Below are 27,862 nucleotides of genomic sequence, written 5' to 3' on the forward strand. Positions count from 1 at the left end.
TTGAAAATTAGGGAAGGTACATATGTTTCTTCTGAAATGAGAAGAAACTCTTTATGCAGGAAATACGGTCATTTTCATGACCCTCATTTATTTTTTTTTTCCCCAAAATATATTGAATCTTCAAAACTTTATATTATCATATGATCAATTTTGATTGATTTCAAATTTGATAAGTAGTCACGGTTTCATGGCAAATTACTTGTGCGTACACAAAATTTTAACCTAAACTGATCATTCACATGGTGGATATTAAGTACTATCATCTTGTTGAGAGGATTGATATCTTGAATTTTGTGATTCCTATTGCAGGTCTCCTTCGAAGGGCCGTAAAAAAAGCCTATAGGCTACATGAGGGTAATTTTGGAATTTATATCTTTATGTTTTTTTCTTTAAATTGGTAATAATTAGGGGGAATTAGGTTTAAGAAGGAATTCTTGTAAACAAAAGGTGTGAGGAAAAAAGATTATAACTCTATTCTCCTTTGCTAACGAATACGCTTTCATTTCACAGTGGACGTAAACACTTTATTGAACCAAGTAAATCCTCACGTTAAGTTGTGATTTTTTCATCGTAAAAAGGTTTTTTTCTTTGTTACACATCAAACATCTTATGATTGGACAAACCACTATACTGGCTGCCCTAAATTAGAATTAATTTAACCCAATAATGATTCAACAACACCATAACACGTTAACCATTTTCAATCAACTCCCAAGAGAATGATAGAGTGAGTTAGCGACAGGTTGACACTTTGCACTGTATAATTATTGGAACGAAAATGTTGAAGCTAATATCAATCTAGTTTCTTGACAACTTGCCTGAAATGATTTAATAAAGGATAAATTACACGTCGCCCCCTGGTTTTTAAATGAAACTTAGATCATCCCTTCGTTTTTGTAAAAAACTTAAATCACCCCCCTCTACAGTAACGGTATTAGTTATTAGTGTGAAAGGATTATTTTACCCTTGTACTAAAATATTAGAATTAAATTTACAATACTACATTTCCTTCATCTTCAACATTGGTCAAGGGTAATTTAGGAATGTAAATTTATTTAACTGGCTGACATCATCACTTAACAGCATTTGAGTTTTTTCAAAAACCAGAAGATGATTTGAGTTTCATTTGAAAACCAGGGGATGACGTGTAATTTACCCTTTAATAAATCCCCTCAAGTGGGGTTCAATATTGTGCCCCAAAAAACAAAAAAAAAGCTTCTTGACTTATGGGCAAGGACTTGCCGACTGGGATATACTGTGGCTTGGAATAGTCTCAACCAAGTATTAATAATACACCCATATTGATATTTGCCCGATCTCTGAGGCAAGATTGACGGTATCGTGCAGTGTTGGGTGGACCAATATCAATAAGTACCAACCTTTATACCTGTATGACCATTAAGATCCAAATTCTTAAAGTCAGCCAAGCTTTTTTTTGTGTTGGGTTTAAGTTTTGCATAAGAAAGTGAGGTTGGTACATTTTGTTTCTAACTTAAGAGGATGGTGTCAAATAGTATCAATCTTTTTCTAATCTTCAATCACACTCTTGGGATCAAATCCCACTTTCTCTCTTCTTTTTTTTTTCCCTTCTAATCATCCAATCACACAGTTTCTACACGAAAAACAAATCTAACTTACTTATAATTTAGAGTACCATTAAACCTATTCGTATATAAAATTTGGGAGAGAGTTCTCTACATTACTTGAGTGCAGTTTTGGGTAAATAAAGAAAAACCCCTTTGGAATCTAACAAAAGGCGCAAGGCCATTGATAGCATATCACCCCTTTACGTGAACATTAATATGTGAAGGCGTGAGGAGATATGTAATTTCAATTTTAAGCTAACGTTGTACAAAACCTTTTCCCATAACCATGATAGACTAGATCCATACTAAAATAACTAGGATACTAGAGCATCATAATCATTTTTTTTTTATTCTTTTCAGTAGAGATATAATGAAAAGAGGAACGGGCAGGTAAGGGTATCAATCGATCGGATTGGTCTAGTTTTGGGCTTGTAATAAGCCAAACCAAAACCAAATCATTTAGCCAAAGAACGATTTCAATCTGGTTCGGTTCGATCTTTTATTGGATTAGCTTAATGGGTTATTATCGGGCTACTACTAATTAGGTTTATATTTAAATTTTTATAAAGAGAATAATTATAAATAAATAAAACTGTTTTTTTATTGTTATTTATCGATTTGGTTCGCTTTTCTATCGGTTTCGATTTCTGTCAGTCCATTTCAATTGGTCTGATCAATTTTGGTTGATCCGGTTTGGGCTTCTAAGTGGGCTGGGTAATGGGTATATTATTTGAATATGCTGAGAGTTGACGTTTGATTCACAGCATCACAGCATCCTCGCGGTGGCACGGCTTCGTAAAGTCACCAGATCCATTTGTCGTTTTTTAATATTTTATTGATTGATCCATGTCTCGTCTCAGAGACTCTCTCATTTCCACTAAAATACATGGGCCCTCATTCAGAAGATTTCTCTTCCTTCCTGTGGGGAAAAGAATGCTGCCAGACCTGTGCGGCCTACGTCCAGACACAACCTCTTGAAATGACTGCCCCATCTCTTACGAAATGAAAATTTCCCCCCGGTAGATGTCCCTATGTCTCTTCCTTGGTCCCTGCACCAGTTGGCCCCTGGACGTACTGTGCAAGGGCCACATGGCCTAATAGCATTCTCCCCTTATTTTTTTGGGGAAAAAGAACTCTGTCTTAGAGTGTGCCTTGCGCCAGAGGGAGTGAAATGATTGCCCTCTCCTATGAAAGACGGAAATCCCACCTAGACATATGCTTCTGCGTGCACTCATTGGCCTCCACACTGGAGCAAGGGCCATGTTCTTGAGTAGAAAATGTCTTTCTTTTAAAAATAAATAAATAAAACTTTGCTTCTTGTCCTCTTACTCTTTTAGCATGCCTTGTGGAGGCCTCTCGGGTGTCTACGGGAGATCTGATCAGTCTCGAGAGAATTTCTGATCTCCCTTCCTCTATTATCCAAACAAATGAAAACATGAATAACTAAAATAAAAAAAAATAAACAATAAAGATTATTTATTAGATCAAAGAATATTATAGTCAATCATTCATTACCCAAAAATTTTCCACAGAAAATCAAAAAACAGAAAGAGGGCAAGAGATTATTGCCTAAACTTGTAGCACCTGCACCAATGTCTGCACCAATGCGGAGGCCAATGAGAACACGTGCAAGGGGAATTATTAATAGAATAAATTTTTTTTACTTTATTAGGAGCTGAATGATAAATTCACACCATCTTGTGTTTGGGTGCAGAAACCACAGGAACCACACGACTTCCAAAGAAAAATTAGAATGGGATTTGAGAATGACAAGTTTGGATTATGAGGAAATATTAAGCACAACAAAGGGAAAGGCATCTCTCTCTCTCTCTCTCTCAACCCCTGGAAAAGGAGGGAAGGAAGGATGGGAAGAGCCGTAGACCTTTTCCATGCTGAGTTCCACCAAGAATGGGATCCACTTACGATTATAACACTTTGCGTTTGTTTGGTTGTTTGTTTCATTAGTGTGGAACAGAAGAAGGAAGTGAAAAATAAAGATAAATGGGGAAGTGTTTTTTGTGAGGGAGCGTGGTTTATGCACATGCATGACCATGGAAGCATTAATTGGGCGTCATTTTGCGCTTCATGGGAGGGCGGAGTGGTCATTTTGCCCCATGTGCTTGGGTGCAGACACCACGTACACTCCCCATATAAATCATTGTTTTAAATAAAAATATTGAGAAATATTCTTTAAGAAAAAAATATTATTTTCTTAACTCTATTTTAATTCGTAATTAATTGTAGAAGAGAGAAATGGAATAGAACTAAATATGATGAGGTCTTATTTGTTTATAAAAATTTTTGATATTAGTTGTCCTAATTCACACTTACATCCATATTTGCCAAACATAACAAAATAAGGAAGATCTTTACCAAAATAGACAAATAAGGAAAAGATGAAAACAAGAAAAAAAAAAAAAAAAAAACTCCATTTACATCAGTTTCTACCCCTCCCCCCCCAAGTTGTTTCTATAGAACATCTCACCAATCTCAGTTTTTTCATGTGTAGATATTTTGACCTGACCCGATAAATCTCAACACCCCTTTTAAGTTGGAGCATGAATATCATGGATGCCTAGGTAACTTGACAAGAAGAAAATAATACTATTCTTAATGAAGAGTTTTGGTAAACATATTTACTAATTGGAGTCTTGATGAAACACAAACAATCTATATTTGTTGAGTCTGAAATTTTTCACGAACCACATAACAATCAATCTCAATATGTTTTGTTCGTTTGAAAAAGATTAGATTTTCTACAATATGTATGGCAACATCATTATCATAATGTACATCTGTAGGTTTTGAATGTGGTATCCTAAGTCCTTGAGCAGGTAATGTAACCAAGATAATTCTAAAATATAAAGAATTTTTAAACTTTTATATTATCACATGACCAACTCTGATTCATTTCAAAATTGAAATTAATCAAGGTATCCTAAGAATAGCCTATACACGAAATTGTCCCGACTTAATAAACACCCGTATTAATATTTGATATTTGCCTGATCTCTAAGGCAAGATTGATGGCATTGTGCAATGCTGGGTGGACCAATATCGATAAGGACCAGCCTCCTATATATGAACAGAAAAACTAAAATTTGAAAGGGTGTATGTTCTCTATCCGGAAGTGCATTTGGGCATAGGATGCTCCTAGACACATGGGACGAGATAAGGGCGAGTTTGAATCATTATGAGGGACGGATCGATCATTTCACCCACCTCATGTGTTTGGATGTACCCTGCGGCCCCCAGTACAAATAACTTTATCCCAATTTAAAAATACCAATCATACATTGCAATGTGTTTGGTAGAGGGTGGATAGGAAGAAAAAGAAGAGAGCACAGGGAAGGGTATATTATTTGAATATGCTGAGATCTGATCTTTGTTCACATGAACCCCGCGGTGGCACGGCTTCGTAAAGTCACCAAATATTAATCCATTTTGTCGTTAGTAATACTCTCAAATCGGCATTTATTTTCATGATTGAACGATATCTTGTTAGTCTCATTTCCACTATAAATAAATGCATGGGCCCTCAATAATGACATTTATTTCAGATCTAAATAGAGAAGATTATATCCTTTCCTGTATTATCATTGATTCATTGTCCATAAAAAATAAATAAAGTGAAAAGAAAAAAAAAGAGATTATAAAAACACTGAGAATCATTCATTTGAACAATACGCTTATTGTAAATCCATTCATGACCCAAAAGTTTTCCATTATAGAGGATTAAAAATCAGAAAAAAAGAGAGTTGGATTTGAGAATGACAAGTTTGAATTATTATGGAACATTAGGTACAATAAAAGCAAATGTCTCCATTTTGATCTCAGTGGGTCACAATGTCACACTACTCTCTCTCTCTCTCTCCATCTTTGTATATGGACCTTTTGGATGAGGAATTCCGCCAAGAGTGGGATCCACTTAGACATATGGGACATTGGATTACCAATTGGAAAATGACCGGATGTCAATTCTCATATCCATAAATCTGTATTTGCATCCAATCCAATTGAACTGACTAAGATGATGTGGTCTGATTTGTTTATCAATATTTGACATTAATCGTTTTAATCTGGATTACATAATCCATATTAGTTAAACATGGCAACTGGAGAAGATTACAGAAAAAAAAAAGAAGAAAAAAAGCAGGAAACACAAACTACTACGTGGTTCAGCGGCTTCAACCGTAAGGCCTACATCTAGGAAGAGAACAGAGACTATTTTATGTTCTACATCTTTCTTCATACTTCTTTCAGTTTATTTAGTGTTGGGGGTGAGGAAAGCGGTTGTAATCCTATTCTCCAATGAAACAGATCTAATCTCATTGTGGACGTAGGCAATCTTATCGAATGACATAAATCTTTGTGTTTGTTTTGTTGTTTTGAGTTTCATTCTTTTTTCCATTGTTTTAAGATTTGTTTTCAACAATGTAGAACATATTACTGACCGTATGTCTCTCCTTGGGTACAAATTAATGACCTGACCCAATAAATCTCAACACTATTAGAAAGTCAACTGATTTGTACTTTCGATGGAGTCATCAATTTGGTATTTTATTTGTATACCCACTTACTCTTATCATTAGGAAATGGTTGCAAGATCTAAGTTTGATTAAGCTCAAGAGTCTTGATCTCTACACCTATGGCTTCACGCCATTGGTATTTTAGGTGAATTGGTTTTGAGTTGAGTGTGATTATTTTTCCGTTGGTAGGGGTAAGGCGAGTTGTGTCCCACCCCCCCCCCCCCCCTCTTATATCTTAATAAAATTTAAGGGCTTACCCGGTCCTGGATAATTTTTGGATTAAAAAAAAATTAAATACACTCCCACGTATATCCATGTATCCATCCCTGTATTGGCATCCACCATTTTGGTAGTCCATGCATCAGTGTGCATTCTCTTCGGCTCAGCAAGGGTAACTTTTTTTTTTTTTTTTGGTAGAACAGCAAGGGTAACTTAACCTTAGCATGAACCTGGCCTAATCTTGGGCTGGAATAATTTCTCAGCGCAGGCCTCAGTCCAAGCACAAAAAAATTCAGACAGGCTGGGACTTGTTAGGCCCAAGCTGCATCCCTATCATAGTCCATTTGTGAGCGGGGATCACAGCAAAACTGATGGTGGCGATCCAAGTTTGATTGCTTTATTCGGCTGTATTCGACGAGAGCAAAGCTAAAAGGACCCCAGGGTCAGCTATTTAGACTTTAGAGGACCAGCACTACAACGGTTTCTATAGGAAGCCCTCTCTTCCCCCAAATTTCATTGCCTTATATTATCAAGAGCTTTTGATTCCATGAAATCAAATCCAAAGCCGTGCTGGACCACTATATAAGACTTTCCCTTTGGATAAAGTATGATTTTATTTTCTTCCATTCTAATAAATCTGTTTATTGAACCAGGAAAAGAAAACATAGAATAGGATCTATTTCAGAGAGGGACACAGAAAATTTTCAATTTTCTAATTGACAATTTGCAGATGACAAGGGTTGCATACATTTGACCTTCCCCAGACCCCACTAAACGCGGGAGCCTTGTGCACTGGGTATGACTTTTTTTTTATTTTTAATGGTTATATTAGTTTTTGTATTCACTAAGCTAATAAAAAAAAAAGGTTCAGTAAGGTGAGAGGAGGGAGGTATTGATGCAAAATGACACCAATGATCAAGGCAGATAAATCAGTACTCCCATTCCCTCAATTTTGGGTGGTAGTTCAAGTTGGGCCTTTTAGGTTGGTTGAGAACAGATAAAATAAGGGAGGATAATAGCTGTGTTTATGCACCATATCCCGTACAAGCAGTTACTTTTTGAAAAGAATCAATCCTTCTTTCATAGACATTAAAAGAAAGTACCACAGTAATTATTAATTTACAAAGTATAAATAACAAATTTCAGTGCAACACTGTCAGGAGTCTTTGAGAACACTACTAAGCATCTAATGAAACTAAGCTATGTACCACACTTCCAATAAATAAAGAATCAGTTCCTGCAAGTTTCAGTCCCTCGGACTTCTCTGGGGTATCCTCAATTATTCTGGAGTATATACAAAGGGCAAAGACAAGACTATGAGTTCTTTAATCGGCAGTTACTTCACTATTCTATAATTCGGAGATGTATCAGCAGATCATCGTATCACCTGCAAAATTAAAACCATCACCAATAAACCACTAAACCCAGTGGAGTTGAACTAGGGGCACAGTTGAGAAAGTTCCCCTTTCAGGGATAGAACTGCTGAACAAGTGCAGAAAGTGAAATAGCTGATTAAGTTCAGGCAGTTAAAACATCCCCCCCCCCCCCTCTCCCCCAAAAAAAATAAATAAAAAAAGGAATACCTGCTTCTTTTTCTGAATCACTAAAAATCATTATGTCTCATTTTTATAGGGGCCTGGGAGGAGTGGGCTCTACCCTCAGACTTGAACCCAGGTCTTCATGTTCCTTTGCACAAAGCAACAACCCCTAAAATCTTTGCAATTGATTGCAGTTGTCAAAAGCATATGTATAACCTTTAGCTTATGGAGTCCACTTGAGTTGCCAAATGACCAAGGCATTCTTTCAAATGCAAAATGAGGACCTTTAAAGAAGGATATGAATAAGGTCTGAGCCTTGACATAACCACGAAAACCTAATACCCCGAAATGGATAGAGTGTATGTGGTTCTCTATAAGATAAATGATTATATATATATATATTACCATCTGAAAAGCTTTAGAAATCCCTTTAAAGATGTACAGAAGAAACCCAAAATCCTTATCATGTCATTTCTTTACAACTGGATGTCATTCATGCAAAAATGATTCCCCTGACCTTCAAAGTACTCACCCCACAAGCCCAATCAATGAGAATTGAGCTAAGGGGGCGTGTTAGAATGTTGGAGTGTTAGCATTTTTTTCCTTATTAGTTCAAGCTGGAGCTTCTTTACTTATTTGTATACTCTAGCTTGAGGGGGAGTGTTGGAATATGTAATCTAGAATACCGTGGGGGTATTTTGGTCTTTTTGGGGTAGTTTTATTCTTCTTATGTTATTAAGTGTAAGTAGGCTACATGGGTTTTAGTCCCACATCGCCTAGTTTAGTCTCTTTGTAATTTCCCCTCTATTATAAATAGAGGGCCTTACCTATCAATGAATACAACACATTATTTTCTCTCATTCTCTCTTTCTAACCCACGATTCTGCCAACATGGAATCAGAGCTGGTCTGATCTCGGTTAGAAAAAGAGAAAAAACCCTACTCCATCTCTCCAATCGACCTCTCCTTCTCTCTCTCTCTCTTGGCTACTCTTTCTCTGGTTTTCTTCTTCTTCTCCTTGTAAGGGGGGCAGCACTGATGAGGTAAAATCACTGACCAATGATTTAGTTGCTGCCCTCCTCCATTCTATCTACTTTTTTTATAGTAAAATACTGCTGGAATCATCTTTGCGATTTGGGGTTTTCTAGAATTTTTTGGAGATCGACTTCCTAATACTATTGAAGGCTGACCTTCCACCATTGGAGCTCCCTATGAACCCTTCTCCAGTCCCTTTCTACCCTATTCCATTATCCTCTTTCCCTATTTCCTTTTTCTCTAAGCTTTAATTAATTCCAGCCACCATACCCTAATCGATCTCAACTTGTCAGGGTTTTTCAAAACCCTGACTCCAATCGATTTTGGTGTTTCCTTTTTCAGATGCAGCTGATCTATTGGGGGTGATTCCCTATTACTACAAGCCCTACTCGACCTAAGTTTGGACCCTTTCTGATGGCTGGATTTGTTTCTACAGCAAAAATTCCTTAACCTGCTAATTTGGTTACCTGCCAAAAACCCTGACTTTCAGGTTTCAGTTTTTGCTAATTTTTAGAGGGCTGATTACTCTCACTTCAAGGACCAATCGACCTCAATATTGCACCTATCCAAGATTTTTGAAGACCCCTACCCCAATCGATCTCTTCTTTTCAGGGTTTTCCAAAACCCTGATAAAAATCGATTTGGGCTAGGGATGTTTGCTGCTGTTCGAGTGCTTTGCAGGTGGTTCTAACATTAAAAGATAACTCTCCTTCATCAGTTCAAGGCTTGAAGAGGGTCCTTTATGCTGGTGTAGTGTTGTAATGCTGCCCTGCTCTACTTCTGCGATTTTTTGGAGTCTCTCCCCTTTGAAGATCAGGTCTCACTCTTACTGGAGATTGATTGTTCACCTTGGAGGTTCCATTCTAGCAGCCTTGGTCAGCATCTATTACATGTTTACATCAGCAATTACAGCCCCCTTTCCCTAAATCGATCTCAATTTCAGGGTTTTCTAAAACCCTGACAACAATCGATTTTAGGGTTAGGGTTTTCCTATCAAGCTCATATTTTGAGGAGAGTCTTATACATATCAGAGGAGTATTCAAACCATATTTCAACATCATTCATCAGTTATTTTTGGAAAAAAATCGGGTTCATTCTTATGGCTCGATTTTTCCAATTATCAACCTATTTTCCTTGTTCTTATGTGGCTGGCTCCTTCAACTACCTATTGGATCTACTGAGTGATTATCTTATATTTGCTGGTTCTATTGAGCTTTACTACCTACCTTGCTGGTTTTATTGATTGGCTTCTGTAAGCATGACTGGTTGACATGTTACTGCTACCTTTATGTGGACTACTGCTGCCCTATTATTGAGACTGAGTATCCTACTATTGGAGATCGAATTTCTTTCATTATTGAAAACTCGAATCTACTACCCTGGAGATCAGCTTATTTGGGATTACAACAGTGTGTTCCAAGGTTATTGGTTGCAACTACGAACCTATTCAGTTATGTGAAGCTTTTCTGGTTCATATCGGGCTTACTTTGAGAGCTTGATCCTAACCTTATTCACTAATTCAGATCTGATCCAAGTTTTTTGTTGAAGCTTCTTACATCCATTGCTGTCCAGATATCTTCGTCAATTCTATTTAGCATGTTGGAGTTTATAGTTTGGAATTTTGCACACTGGTTCTTCCTTGTGTGAAGATCAATCAAGTTTTTGAAGAATGGTGCCTTCTCCTTCTAAAAATCAGACCTATTTTTTTATAATTCAGATATGATCATTGGAGATTGGTGTTTTGGAATTAGTTTGATCGATTGAAAAAGGTTGAAGATTACTGTGTTGCATTGTTTTTGTCCATGGTTCATTATCCCATTGCTCTTTTCACTTCACCACCTCCCAAAACATACCTTTGGCATATACCCATAACCCCTTTGGAAGTTAATGGTATTCTCTAATTTGCCATTTCTTCCTTTTCCATTACCCTTAGCACCTCTTGGAAAATTCTGGAATATTATGTTTTTGCCCTATCTCTTACATCATCTCTGTTATGTCCACGTGTACTACACATGAGGGGGGGATTATGTACAGTACACCTGCAGACATTGTAGAAGCAGAACTTGCAGGAACACTTGGTGCAAAACATAGGAGATCAGAGTTTTCACCATTGCCAATGGGTATCTACTTTGTTATTGGGTTGAGTTTGCCGTAAGGGGGAGATTGAACTATTAACGTATTGAAGATGTTTGGTTATTGCCTACCTATATGAGGTTCTACAGTTGGGTTGATTTTTTCCGTTGCTTAATCTTTTCTGCTGCTTGATTCATCTGCTTGCTGCCCTAATTGCTTATCTTCAAGATTATCAGTCAGAGATTCATCACTGGACAACTGTTAAAAATTGGAGAAAATTTGCTGCTCAAGTCTGCCCAAGTTTTGAAGACCTATTTTTTTCCAAGTTCTTGAAGGTTTATTTAGGAGCTGCATTCATCTGTCAAGCTGGATGCTGCTACAACTTAGTTTTTTCCCTTTTTTGTGTTCAAGTTGGGCATTAGTACCTTGTATGCGCCAACTTGAGGGGGAGTGTTAGCATTATTAGGAGTTATTTTTTCTTTAGTTCAAGCTGGATCTTCTTTCTTTACTTATTTGTATAATCCAGCTTGAGGGGGAGTGTTGGAATATGTAATCCAGAATACCGTGGGGGTATTCTGGTCTTTTTGGGGTAGTTTTATTCTTCTTATGTTATTAAGTGTAAGTAGGCTATATGGGTTTTAGTCCCACATCGCCTAGTTTAGTCTCTTTGTAATTTCCCCTCTATTATAAATAGAGGGCCTTACCTATCAATGAATACAACACATTATTTTCTCTCATTCTCTCTTTCTAACCCACGATTCTGCCAACATATACAAACATAATTGTGAAACTTCTCCTGTCTAGTAATCAAATAGCCTTCTCATACACCTTTACAAATATGTAATAACCCAAGGAACCAACTTCCAAAGATTCTTCCATCTAAACACTATTGACCAGAAGTAAAAAAGGTTGTTCTCATAGGTGAAGGGGCAGGATCTATTTTACGCAGCTCCAAAAGAACTCCACATGAATATAGAAACCTTACAATCAACTGCTAAAGGAAGAACTGCTCAGCGTTTACTTCCACTTTCAAACGAGAAAGCATTTGCTAACAAGTTGAAAGCTTCTTTTGTTTAATTGCGATAGAACCAGAACTTTAGCTGAAGATAATATCCATGCAAAGAGTTCCACACCACAACTTTAATTTGTCCCTCAATTCAGCCATCTCTTACATAGCATCTCATAGTAGGACTTCACTGGAAAACATTCCTTCAACACCATCCTTTTAAATCCTACAATCAGGCTTTTGCAGCTCCATCACTACCCCATCTATACATCATAGAAGTGCCACACACTACTCTATTTCCAGATCCAACATATTCACTCAAAGTATATAAGACAATCTCACTTAGCAATGGTCATTCCAGGGCCATATTGATTTGGAACAGTAAGGAATTTGGATTTGGCCAATCCAGTGTACTGAAACCTAACATTGCCAGTGGATCAGCCGATCCAGTGTACTACAGATTTGGACTGGTTCCATCTGATCCAGATTACGATACGCTGATCCTTGAAACCATGATTTTAGTACATAGGGATATAAGCACTAAATTTTCTAATGGGAGATACTATTTTTTATACTGTACATGAAGCAAAAATCAAGTCAATGTCACTGGAAAACAAGAGATGGATTCAAGCATGTTCTTTCAAGGCCTCGCTACTTTCAAGATAATAGCTTGTCGATGCTCCATGAACAGAAGTATCAGTAACTTCTCAATGATGTCAAAAAAAAAAGTGTATTCCCCACCTCAGCTCCTTACTAAAGATAAAGAAGATAACCTTTTGGTATCAGCAAATCATATTTGGATCATTGTGGTAAACATTAAGAATCTCTCTGTGGGTAAATATTCCACTTACTTGACCCCATGTTCAAGGACCCAAATGAGGGAAAACTACTCAGAGTCATCATATGCTTCCTCATCAAATTTCCATGGACCATGATACTACCTCCCAGACTTGTAGGTTTTTGCCTCATGAAGTCTTTATAAAAATTCCTAACTCTAGATCAGTTTAAAAGGAGGGTCTTCTAGCTGGCTAGCAGGTGTTACCATCACTATAAGGAAGAGACTGCTTAACATAAGCTTTTGCCTTGTGAGATTGATGTGGCTTATGGAACTTCTTCTTGGGTATGTTCAAAAGCTGGCTAATTTCCCCAAGCTCGTCTGAAAGATGTGTTTCCTACTATGCCAGGATTTCATCTTCCCTCCTAAGACACTAGTGGTTTGGTAGCTAATCACATTTTCTATCTGTTGGACTATTTCAAATGAAAGGAACATAAGAATTTTTGCAGGCAAGAGAGGTTTTACTCATTTATGAACTGATATTGGATGAAACATTGGCCGAATGGCTGCTGCATCAAAAGAATTTGAAGATATCAACATCAAGGAACATGGGGTACATTGGTGCTCATTGCTTCACAACTGATATAGTTTCATGCAGATACGTATCTTGTTTTTGCAATCCATGCTCAGTTTCTTTTGCGGTATATGTTGTACACACTGTATATGCTGTAGCATTCTATTTTACAACTTTTAATGAAACATATTCTTTGGCACCCTATCAAGGAATTGTCTTCTTTGATACGGTGCTACCAATATCATATTGCCTTGCCATGAATTGAAACTCCAAATCATGATCTCTATGTATGCCCTTCTTGCACTCCATAATCAGAAAGGGACTACAGTTCATTTTTAGAGAAGCTGTCCCAGCAATTTGGTTTGAAGGAGCAACAACATTGTGTCAATTGACTGAATCCAACTCTACAGAGCCTTATCCTAACTACCTTTGAGGAGCCGCAATATTGTATCCATCCCTGCACTTCAGATATTTCATGCAAAATTTCCCCCAGTTATGAAGACCAAAGGTTAACAGATTCTCAACTACTTCACCACTAGTTCATCACAAAACGTACAAAACACGATGGGAGAACATACACCTTTCCAACACAAACACAGCAGAAGAGTGTTATAGGCTTATAACAATAATTATATTATAGAAGAGATTGCAGTACCTGTATGAGAAATCACCCACCCCCAAGGCACACAGAGAGAATCTCTATCTTTCAACTTAATGATATCCTTGTCACCAATCGAATTCTACCCATACAGCAAGAACCAGTAAAAGTAGCATTAACCATCAAAAGTTCCTATGATCCGGCGGTGTCTATGCCCCATAAACACAAGCCAACTGGAAGCTAACAGAAAATCAAGGAAATAGCAGATACATCATGATTTATTAATGCTAGCCCAAGCTCAACAACTGATTAACACATTCAAGAATCCTTAAGACCAATTGATATTCTTTCCCACCACAATGTTCCTCCTAACAAGCCTTGGTTGTACAAAAATATCAAACAATCCAAGGAGGAAAGCATCATAAACCACTGCAGTTTCAAAGCTTTAGCAGACAAAAGTTTTGCTGAAGAAAAGGTCTAACGAGACAAGAATGATAATTTGGAGCGGAAGGTTATGAAGAGATCAGTAGAACCTTGAATACAGTAAAGAGTCTTCCTACAATCAATGTTAACTTAGGTAGATTAAAATAAAAGCTCACCAGCCCTATGCGGATGCACAAGGGGCTTATTCCAACAATCTTCAGGTACCCTTGCCACTCGTGGTACCATTTCTTGCACGTGATCCTTCATCATCTCCATTATTGCAGGCATGGTAGGCTTCTTCTCAGAGTCAATCATCCTCAACACCTTGACCATTGGCTCTAGTAACATAATGACCTTCAGGTCAAGCCAAAACAGGTCACTAGATATCATAGTTGTCACGGCGTCTAGGTGACCCAAGGCGTTGGAGGGGGGCCTAGACGCAAGGTGACACCAACAAGGCGACCAAGGCATCCAAGGTGCCTGGACGCCTTGACAACTATGCCATATATGGTCACTGGGCTGCCCTACCCTGTGGCAAACTCGACTCCCTCCACCCAAACCACTCCTCCAAAGCAGACATACACTTGAGTTCAATATTCTTCGCCTCAAAGTTCTTCAGGGCAATGTAGTTCGTGGCGAATTGAGTAATGTCAGGCCTCACAAAATCCTCACCATTTGCTCCTCAACAATTGTCTATGCCCATGGTTGTACACTCATAATGTAGCTCTAGATAGGAGACAAAATCCCACTAGAGGCCAAGCAATAGGATCAAAAAGGACTGCTGGTTTGGCTGGGCAGAATTAGGGTTTTTAGGTTAAATTCTAAGGTTAGGTATGGGGGAATAGGGTAATGTATATCTGATTTTAATAGGCAGGCTTTGGGAAAGCTATTAAAACAGATTCTAACAAGTTTTGAATCAAGATTCAATTTCCAGAATTTTTAGGGTTAGGGTTTGGGTTTTAGGGAAACAGCCAAGTAGTCAAAACTAGGGTTTATAATGGAAATCTGAACCAGGAGTTAGGGTCGAGTGTTCAGGTGTGTAGGAGGGAGGTTCGACTGTAATATGGACAGATTCTGATAGGTGGTTAGCTCTAGACAGAAATTAGGCTATTTAGGGTTTTTTGGGGTTTTAATGGTGGTAGGGGAATCTAGGGTTTTGGTGGATATTTGAGACTGCAGGTCTGGTCGAGTGGAGGGGTTGGTATGAGGGGGCTGTGGTCTGATTTTTATGAAAAACAGATGAAGGATGAAGGCTGGACAGGTTCTAGATGATCTAGGGTTTTAAAATTTCAAACAGAAAATAAGAGGGATCGAATGGGGGGAAGAAGAATGGATGGAACAGAAAATTAAACTTCAAACTTACAGCAGGAATCCACCGGCAGCAGCTTGATAATTGAAGGAACCTCCCGATCTTCTCGATGCAAGGAGTCGCAGGAGTCCACCCACCCTATCCACCTTGAAATCCACAAGGATATACACTCACAATGTGGGGGAGCCTCTACGATTTACTTTATTTATAATATGGCTTTATGCCAAGTCCTAATACAAATTAATGAGTTCTCCTTCACAAAATCGTGAAAGGGAAGGAATTAAAACTAAAACTAATACCTTAAAACAGTAAAAAGACCTATTTAACCCTACTAACTTAAGTTAAAAGAATCTAACTTAAAGCAACTAATTTAAAAGAAGATTCCATACTAGCCAATAGGATTTAAAGACCTATTAACCAATAGGAACACTTTACTTAAATTAGACCAATTGAACCAATTGGGTGCAACCAATTCTAAACCGGTTCAATCTAAAAACAGGAAAATAAACTAAGTATGGAGAATAATAATCCTAATCTATGGCTCCCTAATCAAGCCCCAAGTTCAGGACTTCTTCTTCTTCTTCTTCTTCCTACTTGGAGCTGCATCAACTCATCACTTGTCTTGCCCTCTCGACCATACTTTGTGCCATAAACTTCTTCCTCATGTTCTTCAACACGAGATCAATGCAGTCAGTTGCACATGGAGTCCAAAACAGGCAGATCTGTTGTTCCAGCTCAATCACTCCCTAGCCTTCTTGAAGTTGTTGCCGTTGTCTGTCACCACTTGCACAACGTTTCCTTACCCCCCACCTCTTATACCACCTCCTTCAATAACTTGTATATATACTTGGCATCCATCCTCTCTTTGGATGCATCCGCAAACCATAGTTGTCACGGCGACTAGGCGACTCAAGGCGTTGGAGAGGGCCAAAATCAAGGCGACACCAACTAGGCGACCAAGGCGCTTGGATGCCTAGGCGACGCCTTGACAACTATGCCACAAACCTAAGGAACTACTACCACCAGCCTTTGGTGTAGCTGCTCTAAATTAACCAACTCTTCTCCCTACCTCTCTGAACCTATCCTGCTCTTGCACATGTATAACTTCCTTGCTGCCCTAGCAAATCGTATTTGTCTCTCCTCTACTTTTGTCTCCATAGCAGCAGGCATGTACTCCTCATCATTATCAGAGGGGTTTTTCAAAAGCGCCCCCCCCTCAAATTGCCCATACGTACAAATGCACCTCTGAACTTTCACTAATTCCAAATGCACCCCTACTTTCCAAACTTTGTAACACTTTAATCCAGTCCGTTAGTCTGGGACGTTAGACATCAGTTTCAGGGAATCTAATGACCAAAATGCCCTTATGATAAAAACCAACCAAAATTAAAGAGTAAAGTGACCAAATTGCCCTCATCTTCCCCAAATCATTTAGGGTTTGAAACTGAAAATTAAATAAAACATAAAATCATCCAAAAAAAAGGGGGGAAATTGCTCCTAGGGTTTTAAGGTTTAACCCTTTCTGAAGATCGCCATCTCTCGCAGCAGAAACCAAGCGCTCCCCAGAAGCAGAGCACCCAAACGAATTTTCCATAATGCTCAGAAATCTCATGATTTCCACAGGTTACACAGGTTATTATTAGAGAAGATTCTGGTCTCCTCTCTGTAGTCCCTTAGCTTTACTAATGCCACAAGAACCCATATTAAAATATCCTTCAATGGAAATTCATTCTTCCATGATCATTAGACATCCAAAACCAAAGGAAAAAAAAATCCTCTGCTTCTCTCTGTACAATTCCTTCTTCACTATCTATCAAATTAAGAACAAACCCAACTGAATTCCCAAAACAAATGTGAAGAAGCCTCAGTTTTCTCAGAGGAAATGAAAGAATATTGAAAGAAATGGAAGCAACCCTGTTCTCTCTCAGCCCAGAACTGTTTAACCAAAACAACAACAACAACCCACGACGGAATTACAACTTAAAAAACCAATTCGATATTTTCAGGGAAACAAGAACAACCCACATCAGAATTCTCCCTGAAAAATTAAGATCTTCAACATACTTACAGAAATTCTCCACCATTTTCTGTTTTAATCAAAACCCAGATCGCATATGATCTTAAAAAGATGTCTGATTGAAGGAATTTCTGGTTGGAACTTACATCTTCAACATACTTACAGAAATTCCCCACCATTATCAGCCCATGTTTTATTTTCTGCAAAGGATGGTTTTAAGAAAAAAAGGTTAAACCTTAAAACCTTAGGAGCAATTTTCCCCTTTTTTTTTGTGGATGATTTTATGCATTATTTGATTTTCAGTTTCAAACCCTAAACGATTTGGGGAAGATGAGGGAAATTTGGTCACTTTACTCTTTAATTTTGGTGGGTTTTTGTCATAAGGGCATTTTGGTCATTAGATTCCCTAAAACTAACATCTAACATCTCAGACTAACGGACTGGACTAAAGTGTTATAAAGTTTGGAAAGTAGGGGTGCATTTGTACATATGGGCAATTTGAGGGGGGCATTTGAAAAAAACCCTTATCAGAGTCATCCCCTATTGCTAGCTGTCTCTCCAGCATTGCCTCCTCAAACTCTTCCCTGGCCTTCTTTTTATCCAACCTCCTTTGATTAATGGAATTTCTACTGCTTGCTTGCAAGTGTTTGGTCTGAGAAAGACTTGTATTCAACAGCTGAGATAGCTGTGGGTGAGAGACCCAAGGCTGAGATAGCCTATGCCCTCCCTATTCCCTATCTATCCTTTCCTTCTTCTTCCCCATCAATTCCTTGTTTATATTTTACGGTTCTGAGATTTTTTTTTGCATAACTGAGATAACCAAGGGCTACTACTACTGCTGAGATTTCCCATTGGTTCAACAGAAGAATACGCATTCACTGCTGCCATTGTTGCTGATTAGAGAAGGATTCAACTCACCTGCGGTTCTGCAGATCTGAGTTTTATTGCAGCAACTTCAAGCTCTCTGATCGCCAAATCCATCCATCAGTTGATGATATTTGGAGGCTGAAGGACCCTCATTGAACCTTTCCTTCAATGGTAAATTGAGTCCAATTCAATGGTCTAAATCTGAACTTAACCTTCGAATTCTGAGATCTGTTGATATATCAGCATCTAGAGATCACTTGTGGCTGATATTTTGAAGGTTCATTCAACCCACTAAGACCTACCTGCAATTGGTCCCCCAGCTCCATCTGAGTTTCTGAGTTACTAAATCTATGCTGCTTATTTTCTGGTTAATTTCAGTCGTATTTTGTCCGCTTATGTTGCTGATCTCTTTGCTGTAGCCAACTGATATGGTTATATAACGATCCTACTGTAGAATGGTTCTTACTAGAACTGTCTTCTACATTACTGAGAGTACAGTGACTGTTGCAAGTGTGAGTGATCCTATTGTGGGCTATGCTCATAGTAGCATAGTTGTGAATAAGCCTTACATATTTTGGTATCAGAGCCAAGGCTGAGGGGAGTTCCAGCATCCCAAACCAGGCTTTAGAAACCAAGCTGCCTGTTGTTGAGATGTTCCAAAAGTTGACAGAAAGAATAACCTCTGTGGAGCAACGTATGGAGTCCTTGGCTTCACAAACAATGGGAAAACAGCAGTCCACAGCCTATAATGCTCCTAGATCTTTTCCTTGACAAGATCAAAGGATTCTACACACACGAGCTCCCTTGGAAGAACATGCTCCAACATACTATTATCATGATACATCACCAAGGTAGTTTGACGATACCCACAAGGTAAATCTAGAATTGAAGGAGTTTAATGGACAACATAATCCTCGACAGTTTATGACTGTATTGTGGACTCAGTGACTATTTTGATTGGTACGACCTTCCCGAGGCTAGAAAGATAAAGTTAGCTCCCTCCAAACTTGTGAAGGCAGTGAGAGAATGATGGCGCAACTATGAGGAGAAGTTTATTTGTTGTCGACAAGAATCAACTACGTGGGAGGAAATGAAGGAGTTCAAGGAGAAGTACATGCCCCAAACCTTGTGGTGAAGACTCCATGATCAGTTTAACACCCTTCGACAAGGGTCTTTGTTAGTTGAGGAGTATATAGATAAATTTGATGACCTTATTTTTCGTACGGGACTAGACGAGGAAGATGAACAGCTGATTTCTCGCTTCTGATGACGTTAGGACCTGATGTCCAAGATAAGATGGGAGTGACCAGCATCACTAGCTTAAATAACTGTTTTGAGAAAGCTCTTGAGGCTGAATATTTGATCAAAACATCCACCCGACGGTTCAACCCACAATCCGGAGATAATAAAAAAAGTTTTCCAGCAAGTGAACCATGTGGATTTTCTACTAGAGCTCCACAGTTCTCGACAGACAAGGGTAAGAGTGTCAATGTCCAATGAGGGAGGGATCAAGTGCTACAATTGCAAGGGTTACGGGCATTTTGCTAAGTTCTGTCTGCATCCTCACAACAGCAATTCCGCCATTGCGGCCATTGAAGCCAACCCCAGAACTCCAAGTTTGTGAGCCCCTAGAATATGACACAGTCGACAAAGCAGTTATTGATGGAAAGAATGATAGTATCGATGTTGGAGATGCTGGAAATGAGGAGGATATGGACACTTTTGGCATTCATGTCCTATGTTTGGCCCCAACAGCTGAGGTGACGGTGGGAAACAAAGAAGAAGAACCCAAGGAGCTAAACTCTGCAGTGGAGTTTGAAGAGGTGGAGATCAAGGATACAAGTAAAGAAGACTCAATGAATACGGAAGCCAAGTGCACATTTGATATTGAAGTTTATCACATGGAGTCCGTGATCCCACATTCCCACCTGAGTTTTTCGAAGAGAAAGAACCATGACTCCAAGACTTCATTCCTAACTTCAAAGAGCTACTAAAAATCTGCTATGGGCTTAAACAAGACATCCATCTCACAAATCTTATTCCCTTAACTTAATAAAACTCGAGGTTGAGTATCTTTTCAGTGGGGGAGAGTTGATGTAGATCAATGGGATAAGCCCGTCTACATTTTGTTCTCATCGAGCAGGAATTTGGGGGCTTATACGCTGATTTATTCAGGCTATATATCAAACCCATATTGATGCAGATCTGGGGTTCCAAAACCCTATTCGGATTGCTTATGAGCCCACCCAAGTGTTAAATAAATCAAATCATAAGCACAAGTGGCAAAATAGTAAATATTTGAAGCTTTATAAGAGCAATGGCAGAATGATAAATAACTGGAAGTTATAATGGAATGGCAGTATCGTAATTAAATGGAATCTCAAAAGGGTAAATTGGTAGTTTAAATGGGTGTTGGGATATGGAGGGGAATAAGATTTATTGTAAGAGGGTAAACTTGGAACAAAACTTGCCTTAAGTGCAAATGACCCGAGGTTTCAAAAAATGAACGTGTATGCCCCCCCTGAACTTTTAAAACCATGCAAAACTAACAGTCCGTTAGGAAGTGGCTGTTAAGTGATGATGTGGGATATAACTTGGACTTGAAGTGACTCTTATACCCTCGTCTTCCCCAAACCTATTCTACGTTCTACCCTAACCCTATTCTTTATTCCCTCCTTATTTATTCCTGTTACCTTATTTTCCTGCACCGGAGTTATTGGGTTGGGCGAAAATCATTAGACGTGTTGCGATATTCTCTCAAAGATCAAGCATCTTTCCCTGCTGGGAATCCAAGATCAACGCTCCAGCCTCCTCCCTTGCTTCTCCCTGCACCGCCACCGCCGGCTGAGTCATCGGCATCAACTTCTGGAAGGCTTGAACCTTCTGAGAAACAGCAACTTTAATCCTCAGAACAATTAGACGAGGGCTCCTCGCTAGAAGATCCTATCAGCGTCACTGACCCGGGCATGAACCTATCAACTTCTGGGTTTGAATACCGTTACAAGTACGAATGAAGCAGGGACATGCCCCCCTGCATCTTCGGTGGATCAAACAGGGACAGATTAAGGAGGGCTAGATCTAGATCTCTGATCAATGAGAGTCATTTCAAGTCCAAGTTATATCCCACGTCATCACTTAACAGCCACTTTATAACGGACTGTTAGTTTTGCATGGTTTTAGAAGTTCAGGGGGTGTACACATTCATTTTTTGAAACCTCAGGTCGATTTGCACTTAAGGCAAAGTACAGGGGAAGTACGCGTAATTTTCCCTTCTAAAAATAGAAACTAAATTAAACTCCTAATTCTCATACATAGATAAAATTGACCCTTCTAAAAAGTCTTCACATGATCTGGTCTTGGGCCCCACAGGATCTTCTAATACTATTCCACCAAGGCAAAATAAGGGGCCGTGACACTGTTCACATGAACTACTAACGTGAACAGTGTTTTCACCTCTTTTTCTTCATGTTTTGTCCAACATCAACTCAACTATAATAAAAACATAATAACTAAATAAATTAAATATCCTACTGAACTCAAAGACCCAATTGAACCCAGTTCGTCTTGGTTTGGGTTCTCAAACGGGTTCGGCCCAGCCCATGGAACAGCTCCTGCATCACATATTTTGAAATATTTTAAGCCCATCAAGCCAGCATATTTGGCCCTTGCTCTGTCAGTAATCAAGGCTATATTCAAGTCCACATTCTGCCCATATATCAGGATATTGACCAACAGCTCTTCAAGGGATATTCTGTCAGATTAGGTAGGGCACGGCCTTGCGGGGAGATAATTCTGGAATTAGTTACTGACTGGTGTGGGGGAGGAAACGCGCAACGATCTTTTGATTTATATATTTCTTATTTCAGTTACAAGACATTAGTTAGGCTTCAGTTACCAAATTTTATTTAGTCTCTAATTTTGAGTTAATTAGATACTACACCCAGTTTTAGTTATTTCTTCCTTTATTTACTTAACTAAATGTACAAGGTAGCCACACCATGCGTGGGACTACCTCTTAGTATCTTTATGTTCTTGTAACAGTGGTTTTATTATTTAATAAGAGAAGGGGGCTGGACAAGCGGACGATTTGATGAATTAGAAGAGTGTGGTTGTTAACCATGTGGCTATGTGAAGCAGTGCGAGGTGAGAGACCTAGGTTGATTGGGAGGATCAATCATCTATCCCTTCCCCTTCTTCTTTCTTCACCAACTTTTAAATTTCTTTTTTTTTTTTTTTTTGTTCTGTGTTGTATCCCACATCTGAGATCCATTCGAAGGCCCACTGCTGCTGCTGGAGTTGTCATTTGGTTATTAGAAGAGTGTTCTATTGCTGCTTCATCAGTTTCTGGCTGTTAAAGACAAGAATATACCCTGCGGTTCAACTTCTCTGGTGTTTCTTGCTGAAACCTTCAAGACCCTGAAACTGCAGATCCATCCGTCAACTAGAGCCAATATTTTTACAGTCAAATACACTCCTTATAGTCTCCCTTCGATGGTAATCTGAATTCAATATATTCATTCTATTGGCTAGGTTTGTCTATACCTTTGAGTTTTTAATTCTGAACTTAACTTCCGATTTCTGAGACCTATGGATATCTCAGTATCCAGCCATTGGTTTTGGCTGAAATTTTGAAGAGTTGTTCCAATCACAGGAACTCTTGACTGGAACATCAGTTCCATCCAAGCACTCTTAAGTGCTAATTCTGGAGTTGGAGTTCTCTGTAAGAATAAGTTGTCTCTTCTCCTGCTGATAGGTCTAAGGTTGACGGTTTTGTTTATGTTGTGGACAGTCCTTAGTCTTAGCGACTGATATATATATATATATATATATATATGTATGTATTTATATAGTCGGGTGTGAAAGATCTTATTCACCTACTGTTTAGGTGGTTCTAATGTTTTCCCTGTTGCTGAAACTGAGTACAATGATTGTTGTAAGTGTGAGTGATCCTATTGTGGGCTATCTTCATAGTTGCATAGTTGTGACTTGTGAATTAGCCTTACTTTAAATCCAAGATACAACACCAGAATATGACCTATAGTTACGCAGATAACAGGGAACCTACTTATCATAGGGAATCTCTACAAGATCCATTTCTACCTTCGGCAAAGTTTACATAAGATGCAATCAGCAGTTGCTGTAAGGGAGACTGAGGATGTCATGTTATCGATTATATAGCAATTAAAAATGAATAGATCAATATGGAAATTATCATTAATTGTAAGAAAGCAAATGAGAGGATAACTTCAGTCTTCAGGTATAGATGTCATACGCTAAGCATGACTGTCCATCCAAGGCCAGGAACTAAACAACAAGCTAACTAATGCAAGCAAACCATATTGAACTACCAGAGAATCCATAATTCCATATCCAGCAAAGACTGCAAAGATTCATATCTGTGAAAGTACTTCAGAGAGGAAGACCAATACATCAGAAGCCACCTTAAGTATTTCTCTTTTATAAAACCTGTTGAAAGGAAAGGCTAAGGCTCCTAAGGGACGAGGGAATCAAGAAAGCACCAGATTCTATGTGTCTCTTTTTCTTTTATTCAAATAATTGACAATAAGGTAACTGCAGATGCAAATGTAGTTCATGTATTCCCCATAAATAATAAATGAATCATCATCTTATAGAAAGCCACTACTATAGGGATATCATGTACTGAGAGACCAGATTTAAAACCTAGGACCTGCTAACCAACTGAAACAGAAAAGAAACACAAACACAACAAATTTAGAAAGCGAATCAAGTAAAGAATCTCTGAGTTTGATTATAATGATAAAACATAAAAGGATGGTACAAAGCATCACATATAAGAAATTCCTCACTTCTAGATCAACAACACAGTTAAAGGGGTAAAGGAGACCGTCATTATCATTAACTGGGAAAGTGAAGCAGATTTAATTACCTGTGAAGGTTCACAACTGGTTTCCAGATGGCCCACTTTCATACACAGAAGCTTGCAGGGGAACTGAAGGAGACTGGAAGGAAGCATCAGACAATGATCTCAACGCCTTGGAACAGTTCAGCTGTAGACAAGGTAGTCCTGGGGCTGAATCCTGACTTTCAAGGGGCAAATCTTCATAAAGTAATTTGGTCTTACAATCCAGAACGGATTTTAAGCTTGAGTTCCTCTTACTATACTTTCTTAAATACCGATCAGACTCACTGCATCTTTTATTTTTCAGCATAGAAGAATCTCCCTCGCATGAGAGTTGGCACATGTTTTCAACATTATTTGAAACCTTATTATACTCCCACTTATTTTTCTTCTGATAAGACTGGGATCCAGAGTCTATACTGTTGTCGTCCCCACTAGACTTAACAAATTTATTGGAACAGCTTGCTTCGTCCTCCTTCATGGGCAGTTCCACTTTATCATCTTTACTGTCCAGTATTTTAAGAGGACCTGCTTTGAATACTTCCTCAGGACTTACAATTACACCATCCTCACCATAATCTTTACATTGCTTCAGTTGAGGACTTGAATCTTTTTCCACCTTCGTATTTTGTCCCAAAGCAACCAAGTCAGTAGAAGAATCATGATCCGATGGAGCAATGCGAACAGAAGGTTCTGAAATAGTTTTATCAGGGTTTTCAAATAATTTGTTCTCAGTGCAAACGTCAAGCTTTCCACAAACACTAGGACTTCCAGGATCAGAGGCCCTGGCTAATGAATTACCATTACAGTGCCATATCTTGCAGTCTGAGTTTAATGAGCACAAGTTCTTGGCAATCCTCGGTGAGCTGTTGATCGCCCGATGCAACCGGAGTGCCAATTCTGCATCGTCAATGATCGAAGCACAACTTGCAGAAGAATCCTTCTCTCTGTTCTCCTCTCTTGCAGCCACCACAGCCAAACTCAGTGCACTTCTTGCCAGTGCTGCAGCCCTTCTTGCTGCAACAGCTTTTGTGAAAGCCTTCTCTCGGGCCAAAGTTGCAGCTGCAATCTTCTTCTCGGCAGCCGAATTTGCATCCTTCACGACATCCTCCAATAATTTGGAGCAAGCCTCAGGAGCAGATACCCTAGAATTCTCCACCGAACAAGCATCTGACAATATCTTGCTGTCTCCACTAGGGTTTCTACTCATACAAGCTCCGTTTGAATTACCGGGCGGTTTTGGAACCCAACAATCAATGCACGTAAAAGAAACTGAACCCGAATTGGAGCAAGGAGAAAACCCAGGATACTTCAAAATGCAAGCTCTGTGAATCCTCCGTCCACACTCGCGACACCCCGCACTCTCCTCAGAAACTTCCATAAAACAATAAGAGCAAATTTTTGCGGATTCTACACCGTCAAAGCATTTCTTGCAAAGAAGTACAACACGCCACTGGCTATCTAGGGTTAGGAGCTTATCTTTCCCCTTCTTATTCATTCGAGCACCACACACATGGCAATCGGAGATACTCGGCAACTCTTGGGTCCTCTTTCGTAACCGAACCGACGAAGCGGACGAAGCAGAGTCCGCAGATGCCCATCCATTCGGCTTCTGAATGGAAAGAAGTCTCTTACGTGGAGAAAGAGACGAACGAGCATCAGTACCGGCGACTGCTGCTGCTGCCACCGAACCCGACCTGCTGGTTCCTTCTCCTTCTTCTACTTCCTCCACCATTGACGAAAAATAATTAAGCAAAGGAGCGGGCTGCAGACAATTAGGATTCTGCACAGAGCGAGAAGGCACTTTTAAGGTTTTGACATTGGAGTAATACCTCCGTTTGGAGATCTAGGGTTCATTAGTCGTTCTTCTTGAGGCTTCAGATGAAATGTGACTTGCCCAGCCAAAAGGAGGGAAGAAAATAAATAAGAAAAACGATAAAAATAAAGGACTAGTTAAAACTTAAAACATAAAAAAATAAAGGGTAAAGGGCAAAAGGCAAAGGGCTTTGATATCTGATTTCACACTACTTGCCTACTTGGCCTCCGTATCAAGGGGTATTAAAGTCAGTTGAGTTCACAAATACACGTGTTGTATGGTGGTTCCTTGAGCATAGGCTTACAATATATCTACATAAAAATCAGCAAAAGATCTAGTTAAGTGGTTCACCCAATCACATGACTCCGCTAATAATACTATTAATTAATAAAGAATAACGCTCGTGGTTTAACTCTTTTAACCGTTTGACATGATTTTACCGTTATAACGGTTAGGGAACTTTTTTAAAATTCTTTTTCTTTCCTTTTGGGAGGAGTGGGGTGGGGAGCTAGGAAATGGAGCATTTATCTAGGCCAGGCCTGGCCCGACCCAAAAACTGCCGGGGCTGTCATGATGTGGGATCCGGCTCCTCTTCAGCGAGCTCAGCGCCCAGGAAGTGCCACGGGGTTACAATGCAAATGGTTGTTATATGTGAAAGGACATTTTTTTGTAAATTTAATTCAAGAAGGCTGCTTGGTTGCGTGGGTAGTGCATATTCCACGCAGCATGATTTACAACCATTAGATTGGAATAATTCATTATGAACCATTATATCTAATATAGGTATTTAGTTAATAATTAAATATTAATTCGATAATTAAATACCGATTTAACAGGAAACCCATTTTTTCTTTGTCTTCCCACAACATTTATTATTTTTTTTGTAGAACACCGCCGCCCCCACCCCAGCCTCTGCACGCACAGACCCACCCTTTATAAAGACGGATGGGCTCTTAGATTGGACGGATAAGAAAGGATCGGCTTGAGCGGAGCGGAGCAAAGTTTGATGCAGCGCAAGTGGAAGAGATTGTGCTAGGGATTAAGCGGGGCGGGCAAAGTTTCTTGTGGTCCCTACGTTGGCCACCAGAGAAGTATTAGCTTGCCTCGACGACCGATTATGTGAACACAGGAGATGATGTCCTACCGGCGGGATTATTAGATCGGACAGAGAAGAGAGGATTGGTGTGCGGGTGGGTTCCACAGGCGGATGTGGTGACCCACCGTGCGATAGGTGGGTTCGTGTCTCATTGTGGGTGGAACTCCGTTTGGAGAGAGCTTGTGGTTCAGTTTGCCAATCGCAGCATCTGAATGCTTTTGAGATGGTAAGGGAATTGGGAGGGTTATTGGTGGAGTTGAGATTGGATTATAGGGGAGGAGATGATTTGGTGACGGCAAAGGAGATGGAGAGAGGGATGTCGCTTTTGATGGATTCCGATTGTGAGGTGAGGATGAGGGTCAAGGAGATAATGGAGAAGAGGAGGGCTTTTGATGGACGATAGAGCTTCATTTACTTCTCTCAGATTCTTTTTTAAGGATGTCATGGATGTCAACTGAAGTGAAGATTGAAGGGCGGTGGGTTGCAGAGGATGGGGTGGGCGATTGTGTTCTACAAAGAAG

At 39.2% G+C, this 27,862-nt stretch overlaps 1 protein-coding gene across 1 annotated transcript; it reads right to left on the reverse strand.

The window, feature by feature from the left end:
- Window positions 1–7,425: 7,425 nt before the first annotated feature.
- LOC122668175 lies at window positions 7,426–26,340 on the reverse strand. Its single transcript, XM_043864773.1, has 2 exons — window positions 24,457–26,340; window positions 7,426–7,721 (listed from the first exon to the last, which is right to left on the reverse strand). Exon 1 carries the CDS (start codon window positions 26,162–26,164, stop codon window positions 24,467–24,469), a length of 1,698 nt encoding a protein of 565 aa, XP_043720708.1. The 5' UTR covers window positions 26,165–26,340; the 3' UTR covers window positions 7,426–7,721; window positions 24,457–24,466.
- Between the last annotated feature and the right edge of the window lie 1,522 nt (window positions 26,341–27,862).

This window comes from Telopea speciosissima, chromosome 1 (assembly GCF_018873765.1).
Source record: "Telopea speciosissima isolate NSW1024214 ecotype Mountain lineage chromosome 1, Tspe_v1, whole genome shotgun sequence".
Lineage (NCBI taxonomy): Eukaryota > Viridiplantae > Streptophyta > Magnoliopsida > Proteales > Proteaceae > Telopea > Telopea speciosissima.

Excerpts from the sequence above, each read along its gene's own strand:
- LOC122668175 (XM_043864773.1), bottom strand. The coding sequence starts at position 26,164 with ATGGTGGAGGAAGTAGAAGAAGGAGAAGGAACCAGCAGGTCGGGTTCG.